General features: G+C 38.6%; 1 protein-coding gene across 1 annotated transcript in view; it reads right to left on the bottom strand.

The window, feature by feature from the left end:
• NTNG1 (netrin G1) overlaps positions 1 to 13,872 on the bottom strand; it is a 227,022-nt gene extending 213,150 nt beyond the window's left edge. The window contains exon 1 of the mRNA XM_065409665.1: positions 13,627 to 13,872. Coding sequence (XP_065265737.1) covers positions 13,627 to 13,872 — 246 coding nt within the window. The remainder of the gene's footprint in view (positions 1 to 13,626) is intronic.
• Positions 13,873 to 14,710: the final 838 nt, after the last annotated feature.

Below are 14,710 nucleotides of genomic sequence, written 5' to 3'. Positions count from 1 at the left end.
CTAGTACTCAACTCCCAAAGCAAAAAATTGGCAACTAAACTTTCTCAGCAATTTACTGTTGACCTGAACATCTTCACAGCAAAGTATTTTGCAGATTTATAAGATGCTGCTAAACACCTAGGTTATTTTATCTTTTTCTAAAAATATGTTTTAGTGCTTATGAAAGGTTTCATACATATGGCATAAGCCCAGAGCTGATCCAAAGTAAAATTAGCAATACCAACAGTTTTCCCAACACTTCCCAGGCAGTATTTCAATTCTAACCTGTGGGGAAAACCCCTATGGGGTGAAGACTCCCTCACATGCATTCAGTTTTTGGGGCTTCTGCTAAGATGGCTAGCAAGGGCACCAATTAGTGACAACTGTGATGGTGGTTGAGAACCTCTGCTTTAAATGAGGTTTCAGAAGGAAGTGCCCTAGGGGAAGAACAAGACTCTGGAAAATAGTATTAGCATACTCTACCTACCTTGTATTACTCTGAAAGTGGGATTGAGAAAAAGGGACAAAAATGTCAGGTTTCTGTTGGACTCAGTGCCGTCTTGCTGTTCACTGATGTATGTCTGATATTATGCAGTAATTTTATCATTCCAAATTCACCTTTTAGCACTAATTGGCACTTGACAAGATAAAACTACCAGAATGATATTTGCTCCAAATTCTTCATCAGATTAGTGTTGATTAGAAGAGTCAAATATTGCCTATTAAAAACCCTAAACTTTCTGGGCCTTTCCATGTACTTTTGCTGCACAGCATGTTTACTTCCTCTGAGTGTGCGTACGGGGAAGGTGGCTGCTTCACAGATGGCATTCTGAGAGAGATCTCATAATACAAGTCACATTTCAGTGCACACTTCTATCATATTGCCACTGAAGTGTTTGACCTTAAGATTTAAGTACCTGCCACTGGTTGACAACCTGGGTATGGAGGGACATAGAGTTCCGAGGGTGTAGATGGAAGCCTTTCCATCTGGTGGAAGCTTATGTTGTCCAATAGAGAGAGGGAAGAGGATAAGGAGGGAGAAATCCTTTGGTTGTGGCTTCTTCTCAAACTAGTATGTCGTAGGAAAAATTCTCAGATCCAGAATCCACCATGTACAGTCGGGGGGGCACAGGTAATATCACTGCGTTCTTTGAAGCATCTCCAGCTTTCTGTCTTTTGTATTCTCTGCAAGGACAGTTTTTTTTAATTTTCACCACTTTGAAGAGGATACTATTTTAGTGAGGCCAAAGGAAGAACTCGTGAAGGGCTGGTACCCAGGGAAGAATGCAGAGACAGATTGTATCAGGCCTGAATCTCAACAGAAGCAGCAGATGTACAGGGACAGACCCTCTGCTGATGTAAATTAGCATAGCTCCATTCAAGTCAATGGAGCTATGCCAATTTACCCCAGCTGAGAATCTGGCCCACAATGTCTGAGAACACTACACGGAGAACCAACCCAACGGTAGCATATTTGTGAGAGCTAGCTGGCTCTATTCCTATGCTGCAGCTCAGCAAAACTGGTACCAGTTCAGACAGCAAGGTCTGAGTCCTTTGCTGGCACCAAAACCAAAGCATATGGGAATGATCTCACTCCAAACTTAGAAGTTTTCTTTCTCTGCCTTTTGCCAAAGGGGGACTTTGTTCAGTTCCCTGAAACAGTGCAAAAGAGGAAAGGAAATGCGTGGATGGTTAAAAAATTTGGATATGAAAAATACCCAAGCATTTTCACACATCAGTAACTTGGCCATTATTTTACTGTTAAAAAGGACACAGTTTACATTATTAATAGTCAACTAATTATGCTAAAAATACAACTGTTTTTTAATTTTAAAAAAGTATTTTGATTTACTCCTGTTCTGAGACCTATTTCTAAACCCATGAAAATTGGGGCTTATAAAGGATGAGCTTAGAGATACTTAACTACTATACAGTGCCACAATTAATGATGGCATAATTATGGAGAAAAATTGGGAGATTATTCATTAATAGGTTCTTCTGTTCTTGTTAGTTATTTATAAACAAGCTGTGGGACTCATAAAAGTAAAACAATATATTTTAATATCCAGACTGTGATGTGACATTTTTGTTTGCAGTGATGTCATAGCGGTGTTGATCCCAGGATGAGAGAGCGAGAGAGAGCGAGAGAGAGGGTGGGTGAGGTTATATCTTTTACTGGACCAAAGGTGGAAGAGACCAGCTCTTGAGCTTCACAGAGCTCTTCTTCAGGTCTGGGCCTAACCCACCTTGTCTTTCTCGGATGTGTGACATGGCACTTTCCAGTTAAAAATTGTTAAAATATACTATCTGAGCATTCTTACTTGCCCTAGAAGTGCAGTAAATGTATCAAAGAACAAAATGTATCCCAGTAATCAAATCTTGTCCAGCCACTGGAGACTTTGACCCTTGCTTTCAACAGGTCTGTAGGTGAGGAAATCCAAAAACAAACATTTACACAATAAACAAACAGGTTTAATATACTGAAAAAAAGCTTTTTAGTGAAAGTACTCATGACATGGAATGTAAATACACAGAAAGCATATTCCTAATTGTGCTTTTACATAAGATAGATTAGAAATAGGAGGGAGCGTGGGCTATAATGGCAGGAGAAAGGAGGGTCAGGGCAAAACTGGGAGGCAACATCAAATCAGGATCTTAGATGCCTATATACAAATGCGAGAAGTATGGGTAATAAGCAGAAAGAACTGGAAGTGCTAATAAATAAGTACAACTATGACACTGTTGGCATCACCGAAACTTAGTGGGATAATACACACGATTGAAATGTTGGTGTGGATGGGTACAGCTTGCTCAGGAAGGATAGACAGGGGAAAGAGGGAGGAGGTGTTGCCTTGTATATTAAAAATGTACACACTTGGACTGAGGTGGAGATGGACATAGGAGACGGAAGTGTTGAGAGTCTCTGGGTTAGGCTAAAAGGGGTAAAAAGCAAGGGTGATGTCATGCTAGGGGTCTACTACAAGCCACCTAACCAGGTGGAAGAGGTGTAGGAGGCTTTTTTTTTTTTTTTTTTAAAAACAACTAACAAAATCATCCAAAGCCCAAGATCTGGTGGTGATGAGGGACTTCAACTATCCAGATATATGTTGGGAAAATAACACAGCGGGGCACAGACTATCCAATAAGTTCTTGGACTGCATTGCAGACAACTTTTTATTTCAGAAGGTTGAAAAAGCTACTAGAGGGAAAGCTGTTCTAGATTTGATTTTAACAAATAGGGAGGAACTCGTTGAGAATTTGAAAGTGGAAGGTAGCCTGGGTGAAAGTGATCATGAAATCATAGAGTTCACAATTCTAAGGAAGGGTAGAAGGGAGTACAGCAAAATAGAGACAATGGATTTCAGGAAGGCGGATTTTGGTAAGCTCAGAGAGCTGATAGGTAAGGTCCCACGGGAATCAAGACTGAGGGGAAAAATGACTGAGGAGAGTTGGCAGTTTTTCAAAGGGACACTATTGGGCCCAAAAGCAAGCTATTCCGCTGGGTAGGAAAAATAGAAAATGTGGCAAAAGATCACCTTGGCTTAACCATGAGATCTTGCATGATCTAAAAAATAAAAAAAGGAGTCATAAAAAAAATGGAAACTAGGACAAATTACAAAGGATGAATATAGGCAAACAGCACAGGAATGCAGGGGCAAGATTAAAAAGACAAAGGCACAAAATGAGCTCAAACTAGCAACGGGAATAAAGGGAAACAAGACGACTTTTTATCAATACATTAGAAGCAAGAGGAAGACCAAAGACAGGGTAGGCCCACTGCTTAGTGAGGAGGGAGAAACTGTAACAGGAAACTTGGAAATGGCAGAGCTGCTTAATGACTTCTTTGTTTCGGTCTTCACCGAGAAGTCTGAAGGAATGCCTAACATAGTGAATGCTAATGGGAAGGGGGTAGGTTTAGAAGAGAAAATTAAAAAAAAAAACGAACAAGTTAAAAATCTCTTAGAAAAGTTAGATGCCTGCAAGTCACCAGGGCCTGATGAAATGCATCCTAGAATACTCAAGGAGCTAACAGAGGAGGTATCTGAGCCTCTAGCTATTATCTTTGGAAAATCATGGGAGACAGGAGAGATTCCAGAAGACTGGAAAAGGGCAAACATAGTGTCCATCTACAAAAAAGGAAATAAAAACCCAGGAAACTACAGACCAGTTAGTTTAACTTCTGTGCCAGGGAAGATAATGGAGCAAGGAATTAAGGAAATCATCTGCAAACACTTGGAAGGTGGTAAGGTGATAGGGAATAGCCAGCATGGATTTGTAAAGAACAAATCATGTCAAACCAATCTGATAGCTTTCTTTGATAGGATAAAGAGTCTTGTGGATAAGGGAGAAGCTGTGGATGTGGTATACCTAGACTTTCGTAAGGCATTTGATATGGTCTCGCATGATATTCTTATCGATAAACTAGGCAAATACAACTTAGATGGGGCTACAATATGGTGGGTGCATAACTGGCTGGATAACCGTACTCAGAGTAGTTATTAATGGTTCCCAATCCTGCTGGAAAGGTATAACGAGTGGGGTTCCGCAGGGGTCTGTTTTGGGACCAGCTCTGTTCAATATCTTCATCAACGACTTAGATATTGGCATAGAAAGTACGCTTATTAAGTTTGCAGATGATACCAAACTGGGAGGGATTGCAACTGCTTTGGAGGACAGGGTCAAAATTCAAAATGATCTGGACAAATTGGAGAAATGGGCTGAGGTAAACAGGATGAAGTTTAATAAAGACAAATGCAAAGTGCTCCACTTAGGAAGGACCAATCAGTTTCACACATACAGAATGGGAAGAGACTATCTAGGAAGGAGTATGACAGAAAGGGATCTAGGGGTTACAGTGGACCACAAGCTAAATATGAGTCTACAGTGTGATGCTGTTGCAAAAAAAAAAAAAAAAAAAAAAAAGCAAACGTGATTCTGGAATGCATTAACAGGTGTATTGTGAGCAAGACACAAGAAGTCATTCTTCCGCTCTACTTTGCGCTGGTTAGGCCTCAGCTGGAGTATTGTGTCCAGTTCTGGGCACCGCATTTCAAGAAAGATGTGGAGAAATTGGAGAGGGTCCAGAGAAGAGCAACAAGAATGATTAAAGATCTAGAGAACATGACCTATGAAGGAAGGCTGAAAGAATTGGGTTTGTTTAGTTTGGAAAAAGAGAAGACTGAGAGGAGACATGATAGCAGTTTTCAGGTATCTAAAAGGGTGTCATAAGGAAGTGGGAGAAAACTTGTTGTATCCTTTAGAGGCTAAGATGAACAAGCAGCAATGGGCTTAAACTGCAGCAAGGGAGGTTTAGGTTGGACATTAGGAAAAAGTTCCTGTCAGGGTGGTTAAACATTGGAATAAAACTGCCTAGAGAGGTTGTGGAATCTCCATCTCTGGAGATATTTAAGAGTAGGTTAGATAAATGTCTATCAGGGATAGTCTAGACAGTATTTGGTCCTGCCATGAGGGCAGGGGACTGGACTCTATGACCTCTCGAGGTCCCTTCCAGTCCTAGAGTCTATGAACCTATGAAAGTCATTGATTGAGATTTCCAAAGCGATCTAGGGCATTTAGACACATCTTCATTACACAACTGACATATGCAAGGAGATTTTTGGATCCAGCCATCAATGGGAGTCTTTCCATTTACTTCAATCAATGTTGGTTCAGGTCCTTAAATGGTGCAAATTAATTTTAATGAAGGATATGTTTCCAAGGAGGAGATTTTCAATGCTAACGCCTATTTGTGGCTTTGAAAATCTCCTTCTAGAATTATACCGTCATAGAGTTTAAAGACGGAGGGAACCTCCAGTTTCCAGTCTGACCTGCTCATCACAGGCCACTAAACACCTAATTACCTCTGTATTGACCCAAGTAACATGAATTAAACTAGAGTATTACAGCCCTTAGGAGACTAAACGTGTGTGTGCCAGAGTCCTCTATAGACCACATAAAAAATCTCAACCACTTACTTTTAAAGGTAAAGTGGAGGTCATGCTTTACTCTTAAACATCTTTTTCCATAGGAAAAAATGAGACAGCATTTTTTTTAAAAAAATCAAAACCAATGCATCACCAATAATATTCACTTTACATGGTTGCTTCTAAATCATCTTCCCCCAAACCCAAGCTTTTCTCCCAGCTTCAAATGACAAGTTTTCTTGCTGATGGTAGCGAATATAGATATCAACAGAAGCACAACATTTTCATCTTGGTTGCTTGAAAATATAAAATTTGAGATGTCCAAACTGAAGAATGCATGGGTGTGGGCACAAAGCTTGTACGTAGCCCCTATTATTTTCAAGAGCTACTTTTATTTCATCATCTAAATGAGGAAAAAAACTGGCTTTCTACTGAATAATGAGCTTCCCAGATTTTTAGACAGGGAAAGGGGAGTACACTGTTTAAATTTTGTGTAATGGCACTGGAAATTTGAACATACTCCTGTATAGGAGGCATCTTGTTAGAGTTTCTCCAGGATATTTCTGCAGGCTATCCCTACAGTATTGTTTCTGTTTGCTAGATCCATCTGGGCAATGAAGCCGAGGGGTCTACCAGACTTCGGAAGTCTCAGATAAAAATAGAAGTAGAAAATGGAACATATAGTAAGAACTGTTTTAGTAGTTACAAGAATCACATTCTGTACTTTTTGGTTATACACAGGGTGCTTTTTTTAAAAAAAAATGTTGTTTGCTATTTAGTTAGGTTTTTTTGCAGTCATTTGTAAATGTCATCCATAATCGGCTCTGTTTCTAGTTTTCACTGGAGGAAAGTGCCTTATGAGCAGGTAAAGATGGCAAAAATCAAACTGATGAGTTACAGTGATGGCTCTTGACAGTTTTTCAGATAAAAATATAACAAGCACAGGAAAGACACTGTATTTACACGTAAGAAAATGCTCTTATATAACGCTGTCCCCTTTTAAAGGCCTTACAACTACTTGGCAGTAAAAATTCTCTCTGGTCTGGAACTTGACAAAATGTCTCAACCAGGGAACTGTTTTTTACATGAAGTAAACAATTAAAATTCACTTCAGCTAATTTCTCTTTTTATTTATAAAGTCCATGTAGAAAAAACTGTTTAAAGAATTAAATGATGAGAAACAGAAACGTTCTATAGAAAACAGAACATGGAAAACACCACAGCACTGATGTAGAACTACTTGCATGCATAAGTATTTGCATGGTGAAAACGCAAGGCCTTTCCAATATCCATGCAATAGAGTGTTCACTGTGAAGAAACTGGACTGGACGAGGGAGAGGAGCAATATAAAAATAAAACAAAAATCATGAAATCATTGGCTTTATAGGACAAAAATATTATTAAAATACACTCAGACTACTATCCATAGCCATATTCACATCTACATATCCAAATGGCGTCACTGCATGTGACTGTTGTGGATACATTAAACTGCAGAGGAAAAATGTATACAAAATCAAACTGTATAAATCTAGATCTGTGGACATGGTCTCTTCAGGTAAATTAGCTCAGAAGATTGTGTTGCACTTCTCAGTCTATCGAGACTAAATTTTTAAGTGCAAAGGCCCCTTTGCCTCATCAGTCGAAGAACATAACAGCATCGAGGGCTATTATCAATTTTTCAGGGTAGAATATTATGGCCTCTGCACTGATAGAGGAAACAGCTGGCTTAATCATTCCAATATCCGGGGCCTGCTTTTGGCTACTTGCAGGACATCTGGAAATACACACACTTATTTTCACATACAGGAAATTTCAGTCTCCATAAAACAGTTTCTACCTTGAATCACAATAGAAACAATGAAGGTGAGTGGCACTAACTCAGAGGAAAATTTAACAGCACCTACAGTCTCACCATTTCCTAGTCCCCTTAAGCAAGGCAATGTAATGAATTTTTTTCTCCACATGGAGTAAAGGATAACTTGCTTAAATGGTTTCAAACACAACCTGTAACTGCCAGCAGGGGATGCTAGTACTTCCATGCATTTCATCCTCTCTGTTCCGTTCCATGACGCAAAGGGAATGAGATGGCTCTTAGGCTCTGATCCTAGAAAGATCTATGCACATGTATAACTCCTCACATAAATAGCCCCATTTAACGCTATGGGGCTATGCATGTGAATAAAGATATGTACACAGTTACGTGTTTGCAGGAGTGAGTGCATGGAACCTTAGTCTATGCATTGGACTGGTCACTTTATGACTAAAAAGAAAAAAAAAATCAAAAACTAAAGTGTTAATAAATGCTAATATTTGGAAACTGTCTTATGTCATCTTAAAAGTGAACCCATATGAACATCCTACTATGATACAGTGTAACAGTAATGGTTCTTTTGACTTTGTACAGGACTTGAAGAATCCACAGATGCCAGATGAGTTCAGTAGGTATTGTAATCCAGGAATGGGCTTTTATAGCACAAGCTTTTCTTGGCTGGCATGGCAATGGAATAATGTCATAAAGCAAGTATTGTATTGGGATGCAGTTCGGGTTCACCCACCCCTTGCAAAAATAAAGTCTACAGTTTGCTGTGTTCTAGCGCACCTGCACACAGTAAAGTAGGGGTTCCTAATGATACATCATCATAACACAGTGTTGCCATATAGTGATGTTACGCCATAATAACAACCTCAGACAGTGAGCGTTTGTTGGGACACTACTATATAGATTATACTACTCTATTACAGCAAATCCTGTTCTTAGGGGGTCCCTAAAACTTGGAATCCATGAGCCATCGCCTCATGATCAATTGCACCTTAGCAGCAGCAGTGCAGGTTGCAGTATATTACTAGAAATGGGTTTATTTATATATCAATTTTTTTTATTACAGCTGATATTAAGATTTCAGGGGACATTCCTGACAGTTATATTGACAGTGAGCCACTATAATTCAACTGTGAATGGAATTCAATCGGTCAAGCATGTTTGTTTTTTTTAAATAAATATTATTTTACTAGGAATACATTTTATTTATTTTAAAACTGATGTTGTGTTTGCAAATCCATACCCACCATGATACATAATGCCCCAGAAGGTAAGAGTGCATTCAGAGCTGCACCAGCAACATGCATTCTGGGATGTCCTGTGTGCAGAAAACTGGGAATAATGAAAACCAGCCAACATATTGGGGGTGGGAGGGTCCTGCCCACACAGCAAAGAAAATAGCATGCTGGTTACAGGAAGACAATTCTGTGCCACATGACAAGGTTGAAATGCTGTTTGCATCCACATACAATGTGGTTATAACTCAGTTCTTAGGTGTGGCAGCTAACTATGGGTATGTTTACACTGCATTTGGAGGTGTGACTGCAGCATGTGTAGACATATGCAAGATAGATTTAATGTAGCTAGTGTGAGTACCAACAGCAGTGAAGCTGTGACATCATGGGTTGTACAAGCACATCCAGGACCCTAGGTACTTATTTGGACAGCTAGCCCACGTTAGGGTGACTAGATGTCCCGATTTTATAGGGACAGTCCTGATTTTGGGGGCTTTTTCTTACATAAGCACCTATTACCCCCCCACCCCAGTCCCGATTTTTCACACTTGCTATCTGGTCACCCTAGCCCACACTGAAGCCTCTGCTGCCCTGGTTTCCCGGCTATTGGTACTCATGCTAACTCGATTAAAGCTAGCTCAGCTATGTCTACATGGACAACACTCAAACATTCGACTGCAGTGTAGACGTACCCTATGTTTGGAACCAACCACGCTCATAAGGTTGCAAAGATGGTTGAAAGCTTGTTTGTGGACAGAGCCAAACTCTAGTTATAGAAACTAGTTCCCTATGGGTATTTAAGACAATCTGAGTAAGAATTAGGTGCTTGTCCGATTAAGTCTACCAAAGAAAATCTGTGTGTCTACCGCTATCTCTCTAGTAAACTTGTTACATTATACAGTTGTTTCCAGGTTGTAAGACCCATTATAATTTTCTGCTAATTTTTTCTTATTACTTCTGAATGTTTACATGGTGACACTACAATTCCTTATCTTGTTCACATCTACAGTTATTGCAGTAACCATCTACTGACACTGAAGGGAGTTGTTTGAATATTCGATTGTAGCTAAGTTAATTTGACATACTGAAGAAAAACAAAAAACAGGCATAAACAAACATTTAACACACACTGTACAGTACTTGTTTATGCACTTGGTACATTGTTGCAGTGGCTGCATTGCAAACATTGCAGGAGAGTGCAAACACTGCAAGGGTAGGTTTGATTCAGAAAATTCTGTTTCCACTGAAAGACAGTTTAACACATTAAAAATTTCATTGGCACATTTCTGCTTAGCTTAGTTTTTACAAAATGTAAATTTGGAGCTAAATTCAAATTGACAGATTCTTGTCAATAATTCACAAGTGAGCCTTCAAATGGGTTAATAAATGAAATAAATCTAATTTCACCATAACCTGAGTCTTAAATTTTGACTTATGAGGATATTTTTTTTCAGCTGCCTTTATATTGCAAAGGAAACAAGCATCCTGCAGGTTCCACCAAGCCATCTTTTGTTTCTACTGTCATTACATAGATTTACTTTTTTCTCTTTCATAAGACTAAAGTTGCACTTCCACATTGGGAGCTGAGAGAAAGGCACATCACCACTTGGGAGTTCCTTTGCATGTGAGGGAGTGCCACCTCTGTCATCCCTGATGAGGCTGCAATCTGTAGTCCCTGTACTGGTTAGCCAACTCAGGACCTGCTGGACAAGTGTAAGGTCACCTTCTTCTCATCCACTCCAAAATGGCTAGCCACTCACCCTGGCACAGACCTCATGCTCTAGTGAATGCAAGAAGTGATATTGTGATTGGTCTCCACATGAGGCTGAAAGATGGGACAGGGGTTGGCAAAGGTTCCCTACAATCGCATGGTGCACATAGTGTATTTCCTAATTTTATTATACTATATAATAAAATATTTCTTAAAATAGGAAATTCCAAGGCAAAAAACATTGTTATCTGAACTTAAGATACCCTTGCAAACACTGCTAACTTTAATTACTGTTAATTAAACCTAAGCATTAAAAAGGTATGGAAAATAGATGGATTAATTCAGGTAATGTAGGTAAAGACTGCAATACCTTTCACGTTCATATAGTCTCTTCAAATGTACATGTATGAAGATTCACATTAAGCAATCCACTACAGCCTCAACTTTAGCCAAATAAACCCATACAATCTCTCGCTTATTAACAGAATAGCACAGATGTAACAGAGTAGAATTTGTACCTTAAGATTTACAATCCATAAAAAAAAAAAAAAAAGAACACACACCTTTCACAATAACACATCTGCTAGGAATTCTGCTAGGTGGAATTATACTTAATAATGCTTCTATACCACTGCATTAAATTGTTATACTCAGTTATGCTGCATACATAAGAGTGTTTCCATTTTCATTGCACATTTTGACTTATAAGTTACTTAGAAGAATGATATCCCTTCTTTTAATTATTTCAGTAAACATAATAATGGTATTGCTAACTACACCACAGAGTACTTTATTTCCCCTATTTTTTAGTAATATGAGCCTACTTGTAATTAAAGACATGCTGCATTAATGATGCTGAAAGTCTCAGAGGGAAACATTTAATGTCCACCTCATAATATTATGCCAGAATTACATGCACAGAAGACTTTTTAATAATCTTTGTTTCTTAATTTAGTTTTGATTGACTATGAAATCCAGAGGAGCACTCTAGGGCTTGAATTTCTACTGTCATCAGCACTTCTGCTCCATAAATTGTACAAACGCGGATGACTTCTTCCGTCTGTAGGCTTCTTTTCAAAGCTTCTGTTTAACCTATCCAGAAAATTAGCTGCAGGCTGCAGATAATTGCAGATAATTTTACCATTTTTAAGCCACTGGGGTGTTGAATTGGGCTATGACAGCCAAATTTGTCTAAACACAAAGAGCAAATCATATTTTTATGTTGTCATTTCAGCTTTATACGCACGTTCATAACAATCTCAGTTCTGTATGCAAACTACAGCAGCAGCCACTAGGGGTTTCCTAGGTAAGAGTCAGAGGGGTTTCATTATGAACCAGGGATTAGTAATGGAATTAAAAGTTATATTAATAAGGGTTAGATTCTAGCAAATCAATCAGCTCTCAGGAAGGGGTGGTATGTAGCTGTGCTGCCCAACCTGATAGCCTGAGTAGGAAGAGAGAAGGAAATATTACACTGGCAAGTTATGTTTATTAAAATAAAAATGGTGTCTGTTTGAAACAATGTTAGTTGAGATAGATTAGTAGGCAGAGTGCAAGTGGTGCAATCAAAAGGTACAAAACCAATGTAATTGCTTCACATATCAGCGCAGTGTATGTGGTGAGTGTATGTGTGCATGCATACAACATCCTAAATGTGTGTGTGATTGGACCTGAACACCTTCAAGAGTTCTGGGCATTGAAACTGGTGCCATAAGTTAATTTTCCCCAGAATAGACCTGTTTGTCACAGAGTAATAATAATCTCCATACGGATAATATACAGGCAAACAAATATATTTAGTAGTTTATTTCAATTTACAGTAAACGTATTTATAAGAACTCATTAATTTCCCAGAGCTAAAATTATTAGCTAAAATTACACAAATTTCTATTGCTTTACTGATATCATAATAAAATGAACCATGTATAACATCATATATATGATTTATACTTCAAAACTATATTTTCTTATCAAGGAATAATAGTTTTCAACAGAAATTAACATTCTAGTGAAAGAAAATAAATTTTCTATATAATGCAAGGAAAAAGTCCTCTACAAGCTGAAAATTTCTTCCAACATTAAAAATCTCCTAGGACCTGACCTGGCAAACATTTATGCATAAAGCTTTACTCAGGTGTAATGTTTTGACACATACAAAGTGCCTAGTTCTTTACAGCTGGCACAACTATTTACCAAGGGCAACATTTTCACAATCGGCCTCTAATTTTAGGGACCCCAGATGCAGAAAGTCTGGCTTAAGACCCTTGGGCATGATTTTTAGAAGTGCTAGGCACCCGCAAATCTAATTAAAGTCACAGGAAAATGCAGGTACTCAACACCTCTGAAAAATCAGACCCTAGCTAATGGTGTTTCTTTTAATGCTGCCCATAAATACAACTGTGAACATTTATGGCTCATGATAACGAAGCATTAAGTAACAACGGTTAGAGCTGTGCATACTTCCCTGAAAATGCTGTCAATGCACCCTCCCCCTTAAACCTGCAATAAAGTTTAAGTATTCTAATTGTAGGCTTCTATTGGACAAGGACACCTAATTACACCACATTATGGTGGTTTCATGATGTGAACACACTAAAATCAAGCCACCAAACTCTTTTTCACAAATAACCCATGCAAAGACACCCAGGTGAAAGGTTAGTGCACTAGAAGCTTGATGCTGCTTTCATTTAAGTCCACTGCAAGCATTGCCATTGATTTCAATTGAAACAGCATTGGGTTCTAACTAAATGAACCATTTATCCTACAGCCTAATGTGTTTTAATGAAGATTGCTTATTTCTTATTGCTTTGTTTCTCAGAAGCCTTTCACATTTACAAGCTCATAATATCACGTAGCTTTGCCTGGATCTTAACTGGGGATTTCCACTTTGCCTCTGCCTATTACAGAAACATCCTGAAACTATCTAGGAAAGAAGCATTGAAAAGTTTGCCTTACCATTGCACAGAAGGTCTCGGGAGGATCTCCACATGTTATATCAGGGGGATCCAGGGTCACTTTTACATATTTGATCATGTCTCTGGCTTCCGGCTGACAGGCCATGTAATCCCAAATTTTTCCTTCTTCTGTGTAAATCTGAGTCTTACACACATCATAATGTCCCCACACCGAAGGATAATGCTGCATCACTGAAGATACAGTAACCCAAAGGGCATGAAGTGACAGGAATCTTGACAAATACATCTCTAAATCCTTTGAAATTGCCTTGATAATTATAACCAGTATTGATTTAAGGACAGTCTATAGATTATAAATATATGTACACATATATTTATGTATGTATCTTATAAAACAGGTTCCACAACTGAACGTGAAGCGTTAGAATATGGTACTTGCTTTACTAAGTTGAAGACTTTGGTGGAAGCCTAACATATTCAAAGGACAGCTTTTCACAGAAATCTGAAGCTTGTCCTTTGTCTTATCATGTGTCTATCCGGGCTTTTTGTAAAAGATGTCCGAGAGCAGATAATAATTTAGCAAAGTTGTAGGTCTTCACTTGTACTGTCGATAACCCCGAGTGATCCTCCGTGTTCAAAGCTCACAAGGGATACCTAGACGCACTGATAAATCAGCATCTGAAGCAAAAGGATGAGTGTCTACAGCCTGGTGTCTGTTTCCCATCAATCATTCTTTTCTTCTGGCACCAACACCCTTTTAGAAACAATAAGAGTAAGAGTTATTGTCCAAGAATCAATGCATTATAAAATATATGATATGTTGACATTTTGGAGGTCTGATGCAATATAAAGCAAATTGGTGTAATATAGATAACCTTTACTGTGGGTGCTTTGCTAGAATGAACAAACTACCAAAATCATTCACAGTGAAAAGTATTTCAACATGAAGGATTTAACTCTTCTCTAAGACAGACAGATTTATAACATTTCAGGTGAGCTACAGGTTTTTGCTTCAAAAATGACATTTCCATCTTAGCAAAACCTGAAAGGCAAACAACAGAACTTAAACATTTCTCATATTTTATAACCAATGAGGCAGGGGAAACCTAAACCACCAAGGAGAA

The sequence above is a fragment of the Emys orbicularis genome, chromosome 8, assembly GCF_028017835.1.
Source record: "Emys orbicularis isolate rEmyOrb1 chromosome 8, rEmyOrb1.hap1, whole genome shotgun sequence".
Lineage (NCBI taxonomy): Eukaryota > Metazoa > Chordata > Testudines > Emydidae > Emys > Emys orbicularis.
Note: the sequence above shows the minus strand (reverse complement) of the source record. Positions and strands in the feature narration are given on the sequence as shown.